The sequence below is a fragment of the Peromyscus leucopus genome, chromosome 16_21 (assembly GCF_004664715.2).
Source record: "Peromyscus leucopus breed LL Stock chromosome 16_21, UCI_PerLeu_2.1, whole genome shotgun sequence".
Taxonomy (NCBI): Eukaryota; Metazoa; Chordata; class Mammalia; order Rodentia; family Cricetidae; genus Peromyscus; species Peromyscus leucopus.
Genome location: NC_051084.1, coordinates 66129579 through 66154642, shown reverse-complemented (window position 1 = coordinate 66154642; position 25064 = coordinate 66129579). Strand labels below are relative to the sequence as shown.

General features: G+C 38.7%; 1 protein-coding gene across 3 annotated transcripts in view; it reads right to left on the bottom strand.

The window, feature by feature from the left end:
• Nucleotides 1-369: 369 nt before the first annotated feature.
• The window catches only part of Ptchd4 (patched domain containing 4), a 187103-nt gene continuing 162408 nt past the window's right edge, over nucleotides 370-25064 (bottom strand). For all 3 annotated transcript variants that reach the window (XM_028887263.2, XM_028887262.1, XM_028887266.1), the window contains one exon: nucleotides 370-11631. In XM_028887263.2, coding sequence (XP_028743096.1) covers nucleotides 9998-11631 — 1634 coding nt within the window. In that variant the 3' untranslated portion in view covers nucleotides 370-9997. The remainder of the gene's footprint in view (nucleotides 11632-25064) is intronic.

The window sequence follows — 25064 nt, the reverse complement described above, 5'->3', positions numbered from 1 at the left end:
AGGCGGTGCCAGAGTCTTAGCCTGGACCATGTGTCCAGTCCTCACCCCCAACACCTTTTCTCCCTCTTCTTGTTCCACATTTAGACTCTTAGTGTAGACGTTCATGGTTCCCTTTCCAGTTTCCTTAAATATCACATAAAGGAATTTCCTCTAGCCACCCTGTTGGGAGAGCTAACCTTGGTATTCTTTCGAATCCTTTTTTAAGATGTCAGTGCAGGTACCCCTAATAATTGCCGAGTAAATGAACAAGATCCAAGCCATTGAGAGAGGACATAAATAAAATCTAGGCCATGAGGAGTAAAGAGCAGCTTGAAACCTCCTAGAGATTTAGATATGACAAAAATTTTCTGATCTCTTCCAATCTTTCCCCCCCCCCAAATGCCAAAATAAACTAGCAAGAAGATACCAAACCAAATCTTTCTTTTCACATATTTAAAAACTTTTGCATTTGTTTTAATTTTTGTACTGATACGATTTTTAAAAATTATATTTAACTATCACACTGGGTAAAGTTCTCGGGGGCAGCATTTCAGCTTCTCAGCAATGGCTATGTGAACCAACATAAAATTGTTCCTCATTTATATATCCTCATTAACTGGATATAAGAGAGAATATTCCAAGAAAGCAAGAAATAAAAATATATTCTAGGTATAGTTCTTCACAGGTTGATTTGGCTAAAAAAAATCACTTTTCACATAGATCACAAGTAAGAAGCTTCAGGATTCTTTTTTTTTTTTTTTTTTAAAAAAAACTTTTATCATTGAATATATAATTACTGAATGTTCTCTAAGAGGAATACCCCATGTTGTGGCAGCTTCTAAGACTAAACCATGAGGGGAATTTTTGCCTGATGCACATAAAGTATCAATGAGCAAACTTTCTCTGAATTGTGTGCTTGCAATCATGCTCACATATCTAGCTTATATTTTGCTAAATTCTGACTTCACTTCATGCAAGACATGCTTATTCTTAACCAAAGGAAAAGCATTTCAGTTGTTACATGGAAAAATAATTTTACCCGAAGAGGAAAAGAAAGTTAATTACAAATTAAAATATTAAATCCCAGATGGGAAACAGCTAATGAATAAATAAAAAACTTTTCCCCTGGAGTAGCAAGAGCATCTTTGTTTTTAAAAAACCGTGAGAAGTTGCCCAAAATGAGACATTCCAAGGCACGTGGCTCTAATTCTGAAAATGCTGTTATTGAGGACAAAGGCTACAGCGATACCCTTTTATGCGGGCTGTGTGCTCTTAATTTGTTTCAATATGACTTTGTGATTGGTGCACTTGATTCTCATGCATGTGGGCTAACTATGTATTCCTCACAATTTTTGATTTGAAGGACTTGGGAGCGATTGCTGAAGGCCTTTAATTTCATCCAGATGTGGAGCTGTGTGCTCTGGAGTGTAGTAGGTCTCTTTTTCTAAGCCTGCATGCTGCCTAGGGGGTCGCTGTATTAGTTATTGTTAGTTTTCTCGAGTGGTGAGAAAAATGATGAATTAAAGCTTTTTTTTTAGACCTTTCATCATGGCAGGAATTCACTATGATGCAGTAAATTTTAGAGAGAATTGGCTCAGATAATGTAATAAATTTTGGGCAGAATTTATTTGTGGCAACTACACATTACTTCAGATTTTAAATTAGTACAATAATTGAGGTTATTTTTGGTAATAGATTCCTACTTTACATATTGTAGAGATATTTATGGACTTAGGGTTTCATAAAAATGTCTTATAAGACTGCCAAGACATGTTAATTTGCTTTGGTTGGTGAATTATCTTATCTATGTAGGGCTGGCTGATGTGCATCATAGTATAATTTGTAATAAATAATATTATGTCTTTTTCCTTTTATTTTAATTTTACATGTATTGGTATTTTGCCTGCATATATGTTTCTGTGAGGGTGACAGATCTCGTGGAACTAGAATTACAGACAGTTATGAACTGCCATGTGGGTGCTGGAAATTGAACCCTCATCCTTTGGAAAGGCGATCAGTGCTCTTAACTGCTGAATCATCTTTCCAAGCCCAATAAAAATATTCTTAAAAATTCAGAGAATGAAAGAATCCAAGAGTGATGGTGCACACCTGTAATCCTAGAATCTGGGAGGTTGGCAAGAGGGGGAGGCATGGGGATTATGAGTTCTAGGTCAGGACTAGGATACACACTGAGATCCAGGTCAGCTGGGGCTGCATAGAAAGACCCCATCTCAAATTATTTAACAAGCAAGCAAAAACAACAAAGAAAACAAATCTCCAACAGGGATTAAACACCTTCCTGGGTGTAGTAGCCCATGTTTTTAATCCCAGTACTCTGGAGACAGAGGTAGGGGATCTCTGAGTCCAAGGCCAGTCAGGTTTACACAACAAGACCCAGCATCACAAAACAAAACAGCAAAATAAAACCATACATATGTCTATATATAGCGAAGCATTTAAAATACACGGCTTATGCCATGTACACTGTGAAGTCAAGACATCCAAAATTTGAAAATAATAATGAAATGAATATTTAGAATACAGTTTCTGTTCATCGAGGTGTGAGATTCATTCAGTTATTGAACGTACATTTACAGATGAAAATCCAGAGAGAATCTCATTTATTTATTCCTATGACAGTTACAAAAACCTCACTTTTAAATTATTTTATTTTGCTTGCCTAGAATGGAAATACATATAAATTTTGACCATTGACACAATTTGGGCAAATTGAAAACAATGGAATGACATTTTAAAGTCATCTTAGTAAGATCTAAGATGTGTATTTGAGCAGTCCACTATTTTTGGAGAAGATATTGACACTGAACTACAAATTAAGTCACACTTTTTTGGGATTAAATTTGTTTCCTTCAAGTTTCTGTAAATAAGGTAGCTTTAGGGGTGGAGCCCTGTGTGCAGAACTCTGGAACAGGTGTCTTTAATTCATTCGTTGGAACTTGGGAGTGATATATAAGGCTTTTTTTTTTTTTTTTTACAAAAGGAATGCAGAGAACCTATATGTAAAAAGAATATAATATTAAAAATCCATTCTCATGGCCAAAGCTGACTGGCAGTGGTATTTTACTATGTGGCTTGTATTGGTAAGATGCTGAAGCCTTACAATTTCATGTGTGTTTTCATTCTTCTTCATTTTGTTGTAGAGACTAGCATCTTACTGAGCCAGGATTGGGAACCAGTGGATATTTCTTTTGGGAAAGGAAAAGAAATAAAACACTCAGTTTCTACTTTCACGCCTGTGTTTTTTTTTTTTTTTAAGTCTGAGGGTGAGGTGGTCCTTCCTAGAAATTTTCTCCTCACTGATTTCATCAACCAGTGTTTCAGAATTCTAACTGATGGGTGAAAATAGTAGTTTCCTACTGGGGGAAAAACCCTTAGGATGCAAATGTATCTTTATTGTTTCATATTTGCTTAACATTATTAAAGACACAGATTGATTTTTTCCTGTCCATTGAAAGGAAGAGCACATGGGCTGCTCTTTGAAGTTAGTCACAGAGCACTTGGTGACGCATCTTGCTGACAGGCTGCTGTCTCAAAGTTAATCCTAGGCAATACTCTTTCTAAAGTAATATTCTTTCTGAATTAATTTTCATTCTCCGGGATGTCCGTGAAGAGATAACTGAACAGCTCCCCCAAGTGATGTCATATTGGTGAATGCATACAGCAAATTGTAGGAACAGGTGAAGCTGCATACATGGGTGTTCATTTTGCAGCTAGCTTGGTACAAGTTTACAAAGTGAAAGGGCAATAAATGTATTATATTACCATTTAGTCAAAGGCTGTACACCATTTTATCTTTAAGTATCCCTGTGAGGTAGCTTAGTGAGATCTCTGCCCTTTTCAAACAGTGACAGATTTCCTACTTAAGAGCAAGGAAGTCCATTGCTGAAAGGAGATGCATAATTAATGTGAACATAAGATAATCTTGCTGCATAAGCTCTGCAGATACCTTGCAATATTCACACTGGTGAGCAGAAGGTCGGATATTTCAGTAATGGACTTTTATGTCAGAGGAGAGGAGATGCTGGGATATCCTGAATCTATATAGACACAGATGTTTTTGATTGTACCAGGCTTGTAAGACTGCAGAAGCTTCTTTTCTTTTTCAAGGTCTCTCACTATGGCTGCTAGTACTTGCAATCTACCAGCTCTGATGGTGGAAGTGATTTCAATTTCCAGTGGGAGACTCTACTCCCTTCTCACATTTAGATAATGTAATGCTTCTCACAGTGTGCTGTGGAAAATCTTTACCAAGAATCCAGACTAAATCTATTCAGGACTGGACAGTGACACATTTGTAATAAGCTCCACTTATCTTTTACCCATGATGGTCACTCCTAATACTTTCCAGGGAACTCTTCAATGAAATCTTCCAAAAAATTAAAACTCTTATTTTTCCACTTGTTTGAGAGAGCCCTGGAGATAATGGAGTTGCTTTAGTAACTGTAAAAACAAAGGGGGAAGGAAACCATATCAGGCATGCCATGAGCCACACAGTAAAGTGGAACACAATTACGAATGACTAATACCAGCTCCAGCTTGGATGAACAGGAACCCAAGAAATGGAGCAAGAATTACCAAGAGCTTGTGAATCATTCCTTCTTTCATGTTCTCAACTTTCCTTTTGATTTTTAGAATTTTCAAAAGTAATTTGACCTATGCCAGCTTTCTTAGGGAAAATTCAGCTGGGTGAAATAGTAGGGACTGGATTCCAATAGTTTATAAAAGTGCAAAATTATCAATGATCTTATTTGTAAATATTTTGTTGAATTAAAAATACCTATCTGGCAAAGGCTACCTGTGTAGCCTAAGTTCCTATTATCTTGACAGTCTAAGGATGCAGAAGAGCTAAGATGTGGTCAATAAATTAGCCACATACTCTGCAATACTGGTTCCATATAGTCTTTCTTTGAATTGTTTGCCATTTCACAAGAAAAGCAAATGACTTCTTTATCAATAATATAGAAGAGGCCCTCATTAAATACATAAAAATGGCCAAAATCATTATATGTATTTCAGCATCTGGGAAATGAATACTTTCCTGGGTATTAAATTTGAAGTCTCTCTCCAGAGTCCTTTAGCTTTGCTCTCATTCACAAAAGGGTCTACATACCTGGTCATGCTTAGAAATCTAGAATCAGGCTCAGTGTCTGAATCCTTCAGACAAGAGCACGATCTTCAAGTGGGAAGTAGTTGCACATAGCTAGGTTTGCTAGCAGTTAAGAAGCTCTAGTTTTGAGGCACCATCTGATCCTCTGTGCTTTTTTCTAACCTATAAAGTCTAGTATGTAAGGACTTCAGTGATGTCACGCTTCCTATTGCACCCACACACTCTCTCAATTTCTTAGAGGTAGTCTTGTCTGTCTTTTAGTACCTTCCAATTTCATCCAAACGTCATCGACCTGAATTCCAAGACATTTGGAATACAGAGCACTACCTCTTGCTCTCCTGTCTACAACATGACATAGATGAACATTGGTCATCGGATACAGAAATGGAAGTATGACTACGTTCACATGCAGCACCTGTGTGCTGAATGTCATGAAAATGCCTTTAATTTTTGTCACTGTCACTGAAGTCATTCTAAAGAAAAGCTACAAAAGAAAATGTAATCATTTCATGTGCAGTGTATCTGCAGATCATTGCGGAATAAGGCTGGCATAGGTGCCTGCTACAGAGATGATGATATAGAGTTCTGTTTACATTTGAGATGGGGAGATTTCAAGGGCATACTAACTGAGCTGTAGATGTTTTGATTTGATGCCCTAAAAGTTTGTCATAACTGTTTGTTACTGTTTTTTGTTTGCTTGTTTGTTTTTGTTTTGTAACAGGAAGAGCAAGAATTTTGTCTTTTTTTTTTTTAAGAGAATGAAAGTGATCTTGAAATTCCCTTGAAATAAGCGAAAACTTTGAGGGTCACCTTTGAAAGAATTATCAGAACACTGTGCAAAACAGCAACAAAACTGGTTGACCATAGACTTCCCTCTGGGAAGAGTAACTCACAGAATTCTCCAGTCCCAGGAGATAACATCACAAGTCCATTCTTAAGGTGTAATAGCTTCTGGTTGACTCTGACCTTAGCAAACCCAGAGCATGTATGTATGTTTAATTACTAGCTAATGCAGACTCTGCCTGATCCTTTACCCAAGAGACCAGAACCAGTGGCCATCTTACTGCAGGCAGCCGCTGTTGACACTATGAGAAGGCAATTTTCTGATTGCTTCCTTTAGTATGAAGTTTTCTGTGGACTTTAGACCTTTGTGACCAAAACCCTATGAGACATTTACGATAGAGGATAAGAAAATTTTAATAAAATGTGTAATAATCTTAAAAATAGTATCTTTAGTAATCTACATACTATTAGTAATCATGCATGCATTGTGCCATGCATTTATAACTATTTGGTTATAAAAATATCTGACTGTAACGACAATATTTACAGTCAATGTATAAAAATACACACACATTCTGAATGGCGATAGTTAATCCCCAGCTCTAGTCTAGAAGGATTGGCTTGTTATGGTAAAGTGCAATGAATAATTACAGAATGGACGTAGCTCTTACACTCAAGTTCAACGTACAAGAATGGCTATTATAGCATCATAGGAGCTTTGTGTGTCACAATTCTTCCTTTCACAACATGAGATAAAACATGAATTTATTTCTGTGGAAATTAAATGGAAGTCAATTGGGAGAAAGACAAGCTCTATCATAGACTATCCATGCATAGCCTTCAAAGAGGTTTGTGATCACTGCAAGAACGCACGGGGCAATGCATAAGTACACATTCTTTCAACAGACTTACACATGATGTAGGTTAACCCATGGAACATTTAGATAAATCTTGTCTGATAATTTAGGTGAGTTCCTCTTTGAAGAGAGTAGAACATAAACTACATTCTAATGGGGACACATTTCAGTTTAAACAAGAAAAGCTGTGGGGTTCACAAGTTTTTAAAATCTCCCATTTTAAGGAAAAAAATGCACTGCAGTAAAGTAAAATATTCCACAAATCTAAAAGATTTTCCACTGATTACTTCTAGTGTTTGAATGGTCCACTCTTTGATAGTAGTTAAATTCCTAACTTGAATGCCATCAATATTTCACAAATGGACAAAATAAGCATAAACTTTAAAAAGTAGAGAGGGGAGTATACAAGCTACCAGAAATGGTTGAGAATGGAGGGTTACCTCCAAATCATAATCTCATATTTTAGGGTGCATCTTGATACACAGTAAAGGAATTTTTGGAAATATCTGCTTCACAGTGAGATTGGAAGGTTTGGATGATGCTTGGTGAGATTTTTCTGGGCTCAAATTACTTCCTAAGACCAAGTCAAGGCATTTTGGGTATTCTATTACTCTTCCAGAACATGGAGTTTCATTTCAGTTAATTATTGCTACAATTCCTTAGAGAAAATCACGGTGTTCTGGAGAAGATAACATCTCTTCTAAAATGCTACCTCTCTAACCAGTTGGACAATGAGAAATTCCTGTTTATATTACACATTTGATCCTTGAAGACATTATCTAACACATGAACAAGTCTTTTCCCATTCAAGTGCATTGGGAGAGATTAAAATTATTGATTTGGCAGAATATGTGGCTGTACTCCCATAAATCTGGCAATTGGCAAGATTGCCAATTAGCTTGGCAATCATTTTGTTTGTTTGTCTTTGCTTCTGAAATGATTTGTCATAATTATAAAGCTCAAATAAGTTAACATTAAATACAAAATAGGTGGAAGAATGGAGTATCACTGAATACAGCCAGAAATGGAGTGACATGGAATCCTCAGTGTCTCAGTGGCCGTCTTTACAAACAGATGCAAATGATAGCAATCTTCATAAATGTTGAGGAACTGCAAAAGAGGAATTCTGTTCTCCAACTCCAAAGACTGCTCAGAAAATTCAACTTCAAATATAAGATCATGGCCTGGAGGTCAACTGTTTGAAATCCAGTTTTCCTTTGTGCAGAAGTTCATGAGATGAAAGGCTGGCCTTAACTGTGACATGATTTTACAGATACAGAGAAAACATCAAATGTGGCTATAGGCAGTTATGTTCCCTACTTAATTCTAGTTATTGCACTCGCAGTCAGGGAGACATTGAAACACAGTGGTCTTAAGGTAGAATAGAACAAATGCCATTCCATAAACTGAAATTTTATTTAACAAATGTCCATTTTAAAATCTGCATGGTTTACCAAAGCAGAGCTCTTGCTTCACGAATCTATCAATATCATTTCCAAACACTGTAAAAAGAGTGGGATTTTCTAAGAGTTCTAGTAATAGTTTGCCTTTTAAGGGTTAATATTATTAATACAGTTAAATTATACAACCCACGTGGGTGGAAAATATCAGCTTTCTTTGGGAGGAAGAGCATGTTAGCAGACTGTGTCATCGTTGAGCTTTTGTTTTATTCTACCTGGAAATAAATTGTTCTTTAGGTCCCTACATGGCAGGGAAAAGGAATTTTCTAGTAACTTTCTCCAACATGAATAACAACAGCCTCAGTCCATGTAAGTACCCAGCAGGCTGAGTACCTGCCTAGGGTACAGATTTAAACACTAACTCAATGGAAACATTACCTCAGTACATTTTTTTTAAATATAAAGAATCCAGCAGCAATTACACATGGTTAGTATGGCCCCTGCAGAGAGCTATGCTTGCTGTAGGAGCTTACTTTCTAGTTAACAAGACAATGATAACTGCAAGAAACTACAAAATGATGCTGCATCCATAGTGATCATGGCCTGGGTTAATGCTCCAAATTTATTCCAAGGAACATACTAGAGTCTATAGAGTTGACAAATTTTTCTTAGACTAAGGACTGTTTGATGCTGGGATGATGAATAGCATTGGCCCATTTCACTCTCTGAGTTTCCCGTGCACTTTCTTTTTCCTGTGTTAATTGCTATCTGCCACAGCTGTGTACTTTCATCATCTAAAATAAGAACGTGTAACTGTGGAATGTCATCTCATTCTTCCTTTCTCTCTCACACATATATTGTGTACCCTTACATATGTATACAAGGACAATATGCTTAAAGTGCTCATTTGCAGGTGGGTGAGATATCCAAGAGCAGCCATGCTGGCCTTCCAAATACACAGAAATGTTAAAGGCTAATGATAAGCCATCTCAACTATTTTAAGTCTTAAACATTTGTCCACATGCTGACTGATTCAAATACCTTTTAATGTTTTTTGTGAAGTCGTCCCAAAGTTAAAATCTCAATGACCAACAACATGACATGTAGAATTCAATGGATTCAAATTTCTGTTTATTTTTTAATCACACAGTTGAAAACACTCTTGCTGTCTAGACAGTTGAGTTGATTTTAAGTGGCCATTTATATATTTTGCATCTCCCCCAGTGAGCTTATATATTTGGCTAAAGCTGATTTGACTTTCTAGAGAAAGGCCAGCCTTAGCTGCAAATGGACACCTTCCTTCACCCAGACACCAATGTACACTAAAGACAAGTGTAAGTGTCTATATACTTATATGTACACACAAAATGGATTGGGTGGTCCTTTGGTTTAGACAGGATTAAAAATGTACTTCCCATGTGCATAGGTTTCCTCTGACTGTTCTAATAACAAGCATGAAAAGTGACATGGAAATTTAGACATTTCCCATGTCTTTCCCTCTATCTGGAGACCACCACCTCTCTTCTCCATTTCTTCTAAGCATTTCTTTTGAATCCTTAGCTCTTTCAGCCTTCTGTCTTAACATATGATCCATCCATTCCTTGGAAAAGCTCTAAGATTCAGTGTCTGGAAATTCGTCTCTCATGGAGAATAAGGTTGCAGAGAACTTTCCCTCCTTTCAGTCCCTCGCCCCCCTCCCCCACAGGAAGCAGACCCTTGGACATGTCATGAATAATATACACTCTTGATCTGACTTGCCTTGTTACCCCTGGCCAGCCCAAGCAGCTGAGGTCTGAGCTTGACTTGCCCTGTATCGTTGTGCAACACTGGAAAAGGAAAAGTCTCCACCCTCAAACTGTGGTGACGTGATCAGGGTTCTCTTGGATTTCTATGCATTCGATTTCCTCTCTCTCCTTTCGTTTGGCACGTTTCTTTTTCTTGTGGTGCTTTTTGGAAGGAGGAAAAAAGGTTAGAAACACAGGTAAGATAACAAAACAGTGCAGAAGCGTGCAACCCCCGGTCAGCAGCAAGCATTTGAACAGTGTGAAGGTCAGGTTTGAAGGCACAAATAGGAGGGGGACCAACCCAATAAGAAAAGAAGTAATGTTTTGCAAAATGGCTGTCCCATGCTCTTGCAGGGAGCGCTTTATACATTGTGTTCTGGTGTGCTCGGTTGCTAATACAAACGTGTAAAGCAGTGGCGCACAGTGGTCAATGGCAAAATTTAAAGTGTAGATAAGGCACAAGATAGAAATGCAATCCATGTCGACATTCCACAAGGTCATCAAGCCCAGGACGCCCAGCTCAATTGAGGTGACGCTAAGAATGAGCCAGAAGTTTCCCAGAGGATGGATCACTAGGATGAAAGTCAAGATTAACACCAGGAGAACCCCAAAGCCTGCGATCAGAACAGGCACAGTGACTGACAAACTGTAATGGTCTGTGAAAACAAAGGAAGGGTTAAACACGATGAACCGGATGCTCTTTGAGAGAGACAGGGGCCTCAACTTGTCCAGAACTTCTATGACTTCTTTCTGCTTGTCCCTGCTAGTCCTGGCCACCAGATACAAGCGAGAAGCAATGATGTTGTTTTCATCCCCCGCCTTAGAGAAAATGATATCATTCCGAAAATGTTGGAATTCTGGCTTTTTTAAAAACGAGCTTTGTAGGACACTGATGAAGTCAGTCTTGTTATTGGCACTGATGTTGCTGACTTTCAGAAACTGATAGTACTGCTCCACCCAGGACACTGCAGTGAACCCACTACAGAGCCTCTGAAGATCCTCCTGGACACTGCTGTTCCAGTACTCAAGGGGTTCATAGACATAGAATCCTATTACGGGGCTATAGTTGCTGAAATATTTTTGCTGAACCATGGCATAGGAAACACTTGGGGAGTTGCTGGCTAGTAGGTTGATGATGCTAGCTCCGTCACTGATCTGCAAGCACCCCATGAAGGAGAAGGAGGCATAAATGAGATATAGAATGACCACAAATGGCTTCACATAGATATTGGTAATCCATTCATTGTAATGTTCTCGGAGGAAGTGCTGAATGAAATGGTGCTGGTAAGGGTTTGTCTCATGATGGGATGTCTGTTGGTGCCCATCACTCATTACTGTCTGGAACCACACAGGTTTGCGGTCCAAGTATTCTGCAGAAGGGATCTTACAGCAAAAGATGCTGTGGTATCGATTTTGCTCTAGTTGTCCAGCAAAGACCAAGCAAGAGCCAAAGAAAGAGAAAATGTAGAAGTAGTTCAATAGAATAGAGACACACATATTCTGACAGAAGATCTTCACTGCCTCTATGTTTGTGAAGGGGCTGGCCCCCATACCAAACGTGATGAAGTACAGGGAGCTGGTCATGGTGTAGGTGACCATCACATCCGAATAGGCGTCTGCTACCCTGTCTTTGAAGGGTAAATTCTCTTTGGTTCTCCGCCATCCAGACAGAAGCTCAAATACTCCTTTAGTTCCATGACCTAATGTTAAAAGAAAGAAAAAGAATAGTTGTTTTTATTTCCACCTATGGTTCAAGTAGTTTTCCTATAGATTATTGATACTAAATGAACGTACTCTATTCTTCGAAGTAGTTTTTTTTTTTTCTTATTAGCAACTCCAAGGAAATATTTGGTTGCTGTTTACACTTGAGCAAAGACTGAATTTATTGCTATTCTGGGCAAAATAAAACATTCACTATCTATTCTATTTCCCTGTAAGTTGTAGACACACTGCTGTATCCACACGGTATTTTCTCCCTGAATGCTCAGTTGTCTTAAGTTTTCAAGAGCAGAGGCTGTCACCTGCATCTTTAATATCAATGCACATGCTTGGATAACTCATCCACAGTCCCTTCAAATGGATTTATGTGCTGATTTATAGAATTACAAGATGATATTAAACACTTGAATGAATATTTTTTAAAATAGTGGTGATAATATGCTCATCATCCATTCATATAGGCTTTTTTTTGTCATTTTTCCCTTATGAGTGCATGAATGTTTACAGGTGCATGCACGTATATGTGCTGGTGTATGTTCAGTCTTACAGATGATGTCAAGATTTCTCTTTGATAGTTCTCCAACCTTATTCTTTTGAGGTAGAATCTCTTAATGAAGCCGAGAGCTCACCAATGAGGCATGTCATCCTAGGGAGCCAGTCTCCACCTTCCAATGCCAGATCATAGATGAGTTGCCATGACCACCTAACATTTAAATAGGTTCTGAGGACCTGATCGGAACTCTGGTTCTCTTGCTTGAGCATCAGGCACTTCAACCACTGAGCCTTCTTGCCAGACTCCTTCTATGAATTTAAATGTAAATTAAATAAAAAAATTTTTATGTGTGTGTATGTGTGTTTGTGGTGAACAGAGGCACAATATGCCCTGCAACTAGAGTTACAGGTTGTTGTGAGCCATGTCATGTGGGTCTTCTGCAAATCCAGGTCTTCTTTTGAGAGTATTATGTGCTCTTAATCACACAGTCATCTTTCCAGTCCTAGGATTTTTGTTAATTAACACTGGATGCAACTGAAAAACAGTTCCCTAGGTCACATAAAAGACTTCCAGGCCTAGAGATCACCACAAATGCTTCTTTTGAGCCCCATTAGAAGCTTTTATTTACATGGTGACTGAACAAGCACCTTTGTTTCCTCTCTGTGGATGAAGAATACTTCTTTCTAACCAATTTCTGGGCACCCTCATATATATTGTATATAAGAATGAACAGGCAAAGGATTTAGTTAACAAATATTACTTGCAAATCTGGTATCTGCTCTGGGCTCTGTCTAGTTACTTTTAAGAACCTGAGAGGTTTTAAGAATGAATTACTTTTTTACTAGCAAAAGAAGAAAGCAGCTGTGAAAGCAAAGGTATTAGACTATAATTGTAATTTTCCCTTTTCCTCCACTTCCTTGAATCTATCAATCATCACCCAGAATATATGCATTGGTAACTTTCTGCATGGGTGGAAATCTTCATAGATTATTCTTCCCATTGTAGGCATAGCAATTCCAAACATGAACCATTCCTGGGAGCTGACACAAGCTGTGCTTGGGTTGTTCTCCAGGAAATGCCTTAGACAATGATGACCTTGAAGAACACAGAATGACCCAGTTCACAAAAACCTGCATGATGAATCTTGCATGTTAGTTAGATGCCGGAGTTAATTAAGAGCTCCACACATGATTCAGTGAGCAGTGCTTTAGCTAAGACATTGAGATTGCTACAGTCTCAGCACAAGTCCTCTGGGGTTGTGTTGGTGGTAGATTTTGTGACTTGATTCCCCCCACATTCATTTCCTTCCTTCCTTTTACTTCAGACTTATTATCCAGAGTGTTTTTCAACTGTGGTGTTCATATGACACTGACACTGTGCTCTACAATTCAGTGTAACTGGAAATCACCCAAGAAGCCAATTGTAAAACCAAAAGGTGTCTTACCCTGTCCAGCACTGTGGAGTCACCTGGGAGAACCATGAGCTACCTCTCGAGACCAGTTGTGAGTTTGTTAGATGTGACTGAATCTCTTCCAAGAACAGCTTTGCGGGAGAGTGAACATTTATAGTCTTTTTTTATGGATAACTAATGAGTCATGTTTCATAAATTTATTTAATGATAGTATGTATAAATTTAAGTATATATGATGTTATTCTTTGATTTTTAAAGCATCTTTGGGGAGCTGTTATTAATAATTGGTAACCACGAAAGGGAATTAAGCAGTTGAGTTCTTACCTCAAATATAAAACCTCTGGTGTCTTCCTGAGTCTCCTGTCAAGAAAGACGTTATCCTAACAAGCAGAGAGGGTTATGAAACTGTAGATGGATAAAAGGCAGGATTACAAATGTCTTTGGAAGCAATTATTTATTACTTCCCATGTATAATTATAAGGTGAACACTGGTGTTGAAAAAAAATATTGATGAAACAAGCAACAATGAGTGTTCATTTGTATCTTCCGTAAGACTCATTGACCAAGAGGAATTCTTTCTCTCTTACTCTTTTGACAGCAGAATCTATTATGATAGTGGTTAGGGTCATTGAAATAAGACTTTAATTATAGCAACTCTCTTTGGAAACGAGGGCATTAGTTTTCTTTGTAGTCACTGGGGATGGAAAAGCCACATGCTGCTTAAGACTAAATTTGGCTTGCCTTTGTTAATGGTCATTTTAATGGAGCATTAGCTGGCCTATGTAGGGCAGGTTTTTGCTTTATGTAGTACAAAAGTCTTTGTGTGTGGGACAAGGATGATGGGTCTGTTAGGTTTACATATTTATTGAGCGTAAAAATGTAATCTCTGGGCATGGCATGTTTTATCTTATTCTTAGGGATAGTGTAGATATTTTATAGGGCTTTTCCATGATACTCACTCTTAGGATTATCACACAGTTTGGTGACTTCTTAGCAGCTCAAATTCATAGCCTGCCCCAGGCATGGCTGTTTGTTTATGACTTCATGAATATGGCTGTGACCAGCCTTACCTTCTCAGTTTTGTTCATCCTGTTTTCTGTGTCCCTCATTGCTTCTTGTGCTCATTTGTCTGTTCAAGGTCAGCTCAGTCCTCTTTGTCACAACACCATATTGGATGATCCCAGCTATATTGACATTTTTATGCTTCCTAAAATTGTATCTAAATAATTATTCATTTATTTAAGTTCTCAACCTCAAGCCAATTAGCTATGGAACGAAAATTTCTCAGGATAAATTCTCTTCTGGTTAGGGTGTATAGTCTTCCAAGTTAGGAAATGAATTGCATACTTTGTTCTGGAAAATATTATTTTTATGCAGAATATATTAGACCACTAAAGACATCTAGAACATACCCATTAACATCTTTTGTTTTTGAGACAGGATCTCATGTAGCAAAGGCCTGACAGAATTTTCTGTATAGCCAGGATTACTGTGAACTCCAAGCCTCTTTTTTCCAACTCTCTAGTGCTGTAACTCATCACATGAACCACTAAGATCAAACTCAGGTCTTTGTGCATGTTAGGTAGGCATTCTACCCACTGAGTTACATCTCCAGCCCATTTACTTCTGAATTCTTGACTATAAATAAGCTCTCAAACATATTTTTATAATAAACTAATTATCATATTATAATAAATAATAAATAAATATCAGGTATATATAGTTGGAAGTTTTCCTGTGTCCTGGTTGACTGGCAGTCAGGACAATATCTCTCACCACATCCTCTAAGTAAACACAAAGAGGCTTATATTATTTATAACTGCTTGGCCATTAGCTCAGGCTTATTATTGACTAGCTCTTTTTTCCCTTTTTCTTTATTAAGAAATTTTCTACTCACTCCACATACCATCCACAAATCCCCCCTCCTCCCTCCTCCCACTCCCCGGCCCTCTTTCCCAAGCTACCCCTCATCCCCACATGCCCCAAATGGAGGTCTCCCATGGGGAGTCAGCAGAGCCCAGCACACTGAGCCTAGGCAGGTCCAAGCCCCTTCCCACTGCACCAAGGCTGTGCAAGGTGTCACACCACAGGCACTAGGTTCCAGAAGCCTGCCCATAGACCTGGGACAGATCCCGATCCCCCTGCCTGGGTGCCCCCCAAACAGTTAGAGACAAACAACCATCTTCTGTATCCAGAGGGCATAGTCCAGTCCCAAGGGGGCTCCACAGCCACCAGTCCACAGTTCATGGGCTTCCACTAGTGTGGCCGGTCATCTCTGCACATCCTCCCATCATGACCTCGACGTCCCTCACCTGCAGTATCTCTCCTCTCTCTCATCAATTGGATTCCCGGAGCTCAGCCTGGGGCCTGCCCATGGATCTCTGCATCTGCCTCTATCAGTTACTGGACAAAATATCATCTTGAGTGAGGTAACCCAGACTCAGAAGGACAAACATAGTATGTACTCACTCATAAGTGGATACTAAATGTGAGGGAAGGGATGGCCAGACTGCAACCCACAACTCCAGAGAGGCTAGCTAACAGGGAAAGACCCTAGGGGGGGACACATGGATGACCCTGTGAAAGAGAACTGGATGAGATCTACATGAGTGGACTGGGTGTGTGGGGTGGCAGAGGGTGAGGAGTTGGGGATGAGAACATAGGGAAATGGGAGGGTCAAGCTGGAACAGGGACAGAGTGAGAGGGCAGGGAGGAAGATACCATGATAGATGAAGTCATCATGGGAATAGGAAGAGGCAGAGTACTGGGGAGGCTCTCAGGAATCCACTGCTGGCAGTGGTCCAGAGGGTGCCTGGACCAGTCTACTCTAGTGACCAGCCTAGCAAATAACCTAGCTGACATTATAGAGCCTTTGTCCAGTGACTGATTGAGGCTGACTAGCTCTTACACTTAAATTAATCCATCATTCTTATTTATATTTAGCCATGTGGCTTGGTACCTTTTCTCAGTTCTGCCTTGTCATCTTGCTTCCTCTGTGTCTAGCTGGTGACTCCGGACTCAGCCTTCTTCCCAGAATTCTCCTCATCTGCTTGCCCTGCCTATACTTCCTGCCTGGCTACTGGCCAATCAGCCTTTTATTTATCAACCAATCAGAGCAACACACATTCACAGCATACAGAATGCTATCCCACAGCATATATATATCAGTATCAATTCTTTCCAGAAGAGCTGTATACTGTTTAACACTATACAAACCAATATACATCTACCTAGGGCTTTTAAATAAGTCAACACACAAGATGTAAAGGCAAAGAAGAAAACTTTTCTCTACATGTCAGTCAGCTCAGGCCATTTAGACTTGCATGGTCCTGATAAGAGGAGATCACAGCTTCTAATACAACTGCTTTAAAAGTAGGAATATATACATGCAAAAAATAGTGTCACTCTGATCAAACTGTTAATATTTCTGTAAAAAATAAAGATGCAGGAATATAATCAAGATGAGAACAGGTCAAAGTGATTTAAGGGTAAATACTATTCATACCATAAATCCTTGAGAAAATATAATGAGTAGAAACAGCCTGAATACACTAAGCCCTTGGATATATAACTTAAATGTGTACAGTATATATTATCACAGAGGCATGTGTGTGTATGTGTGTGTGTGTGTGTGTGTGTGTGTGTGTGAGTGTGTGTGCATTACTTTTATGACAATTCAAGAACTCATTCAATTTTTATGTTTAAAAATACATTCTTAAATCAACAGGCTGTGGTGATATTATGTTCCCCAAAATTGAGTACCCTAATAAGCTTATCTGGGGTCAGAGAACAGAATAGCCACTAGATATAGAGGCCAGAAAATGGTGGCACACACACCTTTAATCCTAGCATTCCAGAGGCAGAGATCCATCTGGATCTCTGTGAGTTCAAAGCCACACTGGAAACAACTAGGCGTGGTAACAAGAACCTTTAATCCCAGGAAGTGATGGCAGAAAGAAGAAAGGTATTTAAGGCTTGAGGATGAGGAACTAGAGTTGGTTAAGCTTTCAGGCTTTTGAGAAGCAGTTAACCTGAGGTTCATTTGGATAAGAACACAGAGGCTTCCAGTCTGAGGAAACAGGATCAGCCGAGGAATTGCGAGGTGAGGAAGCTATGGCTTGTTCTACTTCTCTGATCTTCCAGTATTCACCCCAATACCCGAATCCAGGTTTGTGCTACAACAGGCAGATATGAACTGCACATATGAGCTCACAGCAGATGTAATAGCATGCACAAGACCTGTGCAAGCCCAAGCCACACCAAGTCCCAGAGTGGCTAGGCAAGCTGGGCATGCATTTCTGCCTCTACCTGAGGAGCTACTGCCAATTGCTGGGTGCTAGGAGAGGAGGATCAGTTCTCCCTAAGAGTATAGCCCTTGGTGAGTTGACTGTGCTCTAAAGGAGCACCATACAGTAGCACACATTGGCCATGATGAGAGAAAAAAAGGACACAAAGTTGGGTGGTAAGGAAAGGGGGTGTGAATATGGGAAGAGTTGAGGAAATGAAAATTAATATGATCAAAACATGTTTTATTAAATTCTCAAAGGATTATTAAATAATATAAGTACAACTTATTACATGAAGAAATGAGCATTTGGTAAATGTTTTGTTTGTTTAATGTCAGGATTTACCAATCTTGAAACAATTAGCACCTTTGTCTGCCTAATTCTAATACTGTGGGGAGTGTCAGGTACACTGTAGAAAGTCTAGTTTTATTCCTGTCCTCTACCTACTTGATCTCAATAGTATATCCACAGTCATACTAACAAAATATTTCTTCAGACATTGATATATACTCTCTAGGAACAAAACTGCCCGTAATTGAGAATTACCGGCTTAATTGAAAGAAAAGCAAATTACTTACACACATACTTGCTTAATTAATCACCCTTTCCAGATCATAAAAGTGGATACATTTCCAGTGAAAAATTGTAAAAGATACAATAATTGTTTATAATGTATTTTATATCCTACAACACAGAAAGATTCCATTAACAATTTTGAGCATTTATTTCAGTCATAATTATTTATTCTATCTATTTTTTACATCAATATATCTGTAACCTATTCACCCATCCACATATTTATTCTCCTTGATGTGTTGCTCTGTCTAGCAAGTTTGATAACCATGGACAGCCTATTCTTTTCTGTTTGTTTGTTTGCTTTATTTTCTTGTTTTTTTGAACCCTCATGTGTTTGTTTGTTGGTTTCAATTAGTCCCTACTCTTGTGCTACATTTCTTTTCTTTTCTTTTTTAATTGCAAATTGCATGGCATATGACAGGCTTCTTGCTAGCTAGCTCTTATAACTTAAATTAACCCATTTCTCTTAATCTATGTTTTGCCGCATGTTCCATGGCTTACTGGTCTGCTGGAATGTTGTTCCTTGGGTGGCAGGCTGGCATCTCCCTGCCTTTCCTTTCTTTTCCTCCTATCTCTCTCAGATTTTACCACCTGGCTCCATCCTGCCCTGCCATAGGCCAGTGCAGCTTTATTTATCAACCAATCAGAGCAACACATATTTACAGCATACAGAAAGACATCCCACAGCAACTTCTCCATTTCTGTCTAATCAGAAAGGAAGATTTTAACTTTAACCTAGCAAAATTACATATAACAAAACAGTTATCAAGCAAGAATTACAGTTATAATATCTTGTCTATTTATATTTGGAAAATTCAAAGAAAATATTCTATTTATCTTATATAAGTGAGTCTAAAGTTTTATATTTAATTTATCTCTTATCATTACCAAGGAAAATTATAACTATATAGTTTTCAACTACATCAAAGACCTCAGAAGGATATAATATTACCTAAGTGAATAGAAAATGTATTGTAAGCAATTTCCAAAATTCTGGAAATGACAGAGACAGCTGCTTTCCTGGATAGTCATCCAAAGTTCCCCTGTAACATTGGGGCATCCATCTTCAGCCAATAAGCTTAAAGTTTTTTAGTCACTTTTCCCTGTGTCCTGTAGAATATTTGGAAATCTCCTCTGCAAAGCAGGAACCTGAAGAACCATTTTGCCTTGCAAAGTTTAGTGATCACCTTCTTATGGGTCCTGCTTGTTCAGTTTATATAACATATTATCTGTGCTACACTTCTTAATCATCTGCATACTTAAAAGAAGTTGCAACCTCCTCTTCTGTTTATGTAATCATGTCTTATTTCTTAATGTTCTACCTGAAAGTCTTCAAACTTTGAACATTACCCAAGGCCAGGTCACTATAATCTCAGATGAAGATATATGAATAAAATGCATGACTTGCCTTATTACATGATGGCCTGAACTTTGACTATTTCTTTCTGCTACCCCAGTCCTGAGTAGTAGTAGGTCTGTCTTCCTGTCCTATTTAAAATCGTCATCCTTACCTAAGGCTATAGTTAATTAGGAACAACTTCAATGAAGGTCCTGACTAATTAGAAAACACAAGTAGTGCAGTGTGTATGTGTGTGTGTGTGTGTGTGTGTGTGTGTGTGAGAGAGAGAGAGAGAGAGAGAGAGAGAGAGAGAGAGAGAGAGAGAGAGAGAGAGAGTCTCAAGCAGGAAATCTCTAGGCCAGATTGGCCTGTGAGGGATTGTCTTCATTATGCTAATTGAGGTAGGAGGACCTGCCTGCTCTGGGTGGTGGCATTCCCTGGACTTGGGATCCTGTGCAGTATGAATGGAGAAAGCAAGGTAAGCACAAGCAAGCATGCACTCATTCTCTCTCCACTCTTGACTGTGGCTGTAACATAACTGACATCTTTCAGCTCCTGCCTTGACTTCCCCACAATGATGAACTGTGACTTGGAATGGTAGACCAATAACCTTCTTTGTTCTTAAAGTTGCTTTTGTCAGAGTGTTTATCACAGCAACCAGAAACAAAACTAAGACAATGTGTGTGCGTGTATGTGTGCATGCAATTGTGATTATTTTTCTTTCATCAGAGATCAGTTTGTTCATATAGCAAATTATTAATAAACCCAATGTCAAAAGTACATTTTGCTAATACTGGCAAACTTTGCCCATGATTTTCTTGAATTAGGCTAATACATCTTTGAAAAGCGCACTGGGACAATATAAGTGACACACTTGGGCCAACACTGAATGACTGACGTTTCCTTGGGCAATATTTTATGGAAGAAGAAACAGATGACTCTTAGAGCTGAGTAGAAGAGAAACTGGGAGAATAATTTGAGGAGGAAGATGAAAGAAAGCAACAGACTTGTGTTTATATATGTATGTATTGGATGTCCTGAAAGTCTGAAAGGATATTGTTGTGGACACTTCTTTCTAAGTGAAAACAAATAGAAGCAGCAAACAGTAATAAAAACTTATGTGCCTGCTGGCATAGATGACTGGCGATGATTTAATAAGTTCCTCTATTTGCAATGGAACACATGAAAAGTTGATCATTTGGTTCCCATTTTTGGTCATATTAGTGGAAGAGTGCAAAGGCAAATATTCCAATATATTTTTTAAATAGCTACTGTGTTGGTATGGATATGGAATTTTCTCAAGAGGCTCACATGTTTGAACAGTTCACCCCTAGCTTGTGGCGGTGCTTTGGAAGGGCATAGAACCTTTAGAATACAGAGCCTTGCTGAGGAAATGAGTCACTGGAGACGGGTCTTTATGGTTGGTAGCCTGGCTCTACTTCCTGTCTGGTCTTTGCTTCCTGAGTTCAGATGTGACTGGATGTTTCATGGCCCTGTCACCATTCCTTCTTGGCCATGATGGGCTGCATCTCAGCTTAAACTGTAAGACTGGATGAATCTTCCCTTTGTTAAATTGCTTCTTGTTAGATATTTAGTAACAGCAATGAGAAAAGCAACAGACAGTTAGCAAACAAAGCTGATCTCAGTCTTCAAGGAGATCAGCATGAGAACAGAACTGTATGATCCCACCTGAGTCTCAAGTAAACACCCCCCAACAAGCTATGTTTGCCTATCGTATTGATGTGTTAAAACAGAAAGTTGCTTTTTTTTCCCCAGAACAGTATTATTTCGTAAATCTAAGATATCTTTTACAGACGCCACTTTTAAAAAGATCATTTTTATTTTATGTGTATGAGTGTTCTACCTGCATGTGCGCTGTGTGCCTGTTGTCCAATGAGGCAAAAAGAGGGTATCTGAACTCCTGGAACTGGAGCAACAGATGGTTGTGAGTTGTCATGTGGGTGCTGGGGACTGAACCTGGGTCTTCTCTGAGAGCAGTCAGTGTTTTTAAACACAGAGCAATATCTCCAGACCCAACCAATCAAATGAAAATAATTTTAATAGAATCCACTTTGATTGAATCAACTATACTATTATTTTCTACTCTATATATTTATTCTAGGATGCATCTTCTGTGTGTTTATAGTTATTTTAATCATCAGTGGACTTAGAATTCTCTACATTTGCCTTGGAAAGAGCCCTACATTGATTTCCCTTCTATCTTGAACATGTTTAACTGTCAGTGGTGTATGAAAACTTTACACTACACCAGAGACACAGACACAGAGGTGAAAACAATACAACTCACTATGATATGCTCTAGGGAGACCTTAGCAGTTACTTTTGTGTTGGTTAGCTACTGTACTGGTTTTTGTTAACTTGACATAAATCTATACCTAACTGGGAAGAGGTACTCTTAACTGAGAAAATTCTTCCATAGGTAGGCCTGTGATCAAGTACTGTCTTGATGAATAATGCTTGCTGTAGGTGGGTCTAGTTCACAGGGGAGAGGTGTCATGCTTAGGCCCATGGTCCTGGATAACATAAAGCAGTCAAAGCAAGTCATGGGGAGTTAGTTAGTGATCACATTTATGCTTTCTTTTCTTTAGTTGGTGATTCTATTTCTGTTTTGTTAGAGACGGGGTCTTGTGTGTAGCCTGACTGGCCTGGAACTAGCTATGTAGATCAGAATGGCCTCAAACTCACAGAGATCCCCCTGCCTTTGCCTCCCATGTACAATTCTTAATGTGGTCTTCAGCAGAATCTTGATATCTAAGCCTGGTCTAACTTCTAGCTCACTTTACCCCACTTGGCCAGCCACATGCCTATCCTCTGTTATAAAGTATCACAGCCTTTTCACTACATTCAACTGGAAGTGTTCATTGCTGATCATGTCTCATGATCTTGGGCAAGCACTTGTCCTTTTCATTTTTATACCAAACTATTTGGAATGGAGTAAGCATTACTAAATGCCTGTGAAACTGAACTGACAAGATTTAACATCTATTTTAACACATCCTCATTGAAAAAAATTACATTATTATAAATTAACATAAATTGAAACTTATTTTAGTTAATATAAAGCTTGTTTAGTTATGTTTTATTTACATAATTATTTATATACTTTATGAATTCATGAAATATGGATTTAATAATACTGTATATAGTTACTTTAATAATTAGTATTTATTATTGGTTCTTACAGTAATAGCCAACAGCCCTATGTTCAGTGCAAGATTTCATGGATAGATGTGAATTGCCTGAATTTACTAAGCAGGACACCTGCTGACTGTTGCCTAATAATTTGTGGTAGAGATGGAGATAGAGGCCAGTGAGGCCCAATTGGAAAACCAGCATGTAATTCATGAATCTGGCTGACTCGGTAGTATGACAGGAAATGGAATCTGAAATGAAGAAACTTCTATGTTGCTTTTTGTTTAGTTATAAATACAATTAGAAAGACTCAGGCATTGTGTGTCATACTTTTATTCCCAACATTTAGGAGGCTGAGGCAGGAGGATCACTATGGGTTTGGCACCATCCTGGGCTTCATAGAGAGTTCTTAGGCTACAGAATGTGACCTCATTTCAAAAAACCAAACCACTGCAGACTAAATTAAACAAAAGGGAAATGGGACTATAATCCATGTCGATCTAAGTGGTGGTATTTTAGGTGTCTTGCCACCCCTGTGGTATCTGACCTCCCGATGCTGATCAATACATATTTATATTTTTTCACTAGCTGTCATCTAGAATAAATGTGATTATCAAGTCCCACAAAGGTCACTCAGCTCACCAATGATGTACAAGGCTTTTAAGTTCCTGGTGCTTATATAAACTCAGAAGACATAGGGTAGAGAGCAATTTGGCAGGCATTCTTCAAGCTGCTGTAGGCAGGGACACGTGCTGTTTTTGCCTGGAGACTTGATTGAAGATCTCTTTTGATATTGTCTTGAAGTAGTGGAAGTAGATTTCTCTTGAAATGCCCCTGTTCTAGTGTGAATGATACATGGTAAGATGGGCATGGCAGTACAAAGAACAGAGGAAGTCAGCATGAATCTGAACAATACTCATTCTATCCATGTAAGAGGAGGTTAATAGTTCTTATTAGGTCCTTAATAATAAAAAAGGAACTTAACAGTCTTGTGTGGTTTTCAGAACTGTTGTGTGATTTATGTGTGTATTAATAAGTAAGAGAAAAACAGTCTGATTCTACAGTTCACATTTAATCATTTTGAACTATTCATAGTTATATTTGTATAAACACTGCTTAAATCCAGTGTGTATATATGTGTTTTTCATATCTATACACTACATATATGTATGTATTATTAATAGCCAAAGGCGCTTTCAAACTTAAATTGGTAAAATTATGTAAGTAATATTATACGATGTAGTGATTAGTTGCATAGTCTCCACAGCAGACTAATGAGTTTGTCCCAAACCGCCCACTTCCTAGCTTTATGACATGTATTCTTTTTTTTCCCTCTCCTTGTTTCAGTTCCCTCCTCTGTAAAATGGGGTAGCAATGAAGCTTTCCCTTTGAAGAAAAGCTTTCCCTCGGAGGGCCTTTGTGCACATGTCCTTGGATCCTACTAAACACGTTGCTTAGAGGAAAACCATCATGCTGGTCCTGATGCTGGTTCTGATGCTTGCCATCAGGAATGTTCCAAATCTTTGGAGCTGGGATGCCATGTCTGTTTCTCTGTGTGTTGGTTATGGGTAGCTGTACTGCGACAGCTGAGCTGGCTGGGAACCCTGGAACTCTCCTTTAAGCTTTCCTCCCCTCAAGGCCTTGATGTTCCTATGGACTGAAGTCCTCTATAGAAACAGCATCCATGAAGACTCTGTTCTCCCTGCTAAGGAAGCATGTTGTAGAACTTTTCATTTCTTCTCAGTACCTCTATACCTTCCAAGTTGTACAAAATAAATATATATTGTTTTTTGAGTGCAAAATAGAAGGCCTATCAGCTGGGTGCTGACAAGCAGGCCTTGGTCCTCCCATGAGCTGGCCTGGTGCTCATAGCAGGGCTTAGTGTTGTGCTGCTGACTATAATCTCACAAAACAGTACCAGGCATGGCCACTCTGTGGCTTGAGAGATTGAGACCAAATAAATCCCCTCTATGGTCACAGATGAATACAAACAAGACAGCATTTCCAAAGTACAAAATGGTCCAAATGCCTCCTAGGAAGGGGAGTGCGAGTGGTGGCTGATTCTTTTCTAACTGCAGTTTAGCTCTGCATTCCTGGGTATAAGAACTCTCAAGATTACTGAGCAGAGACTTCCCCTTCTTCTTGACAGTAACAAA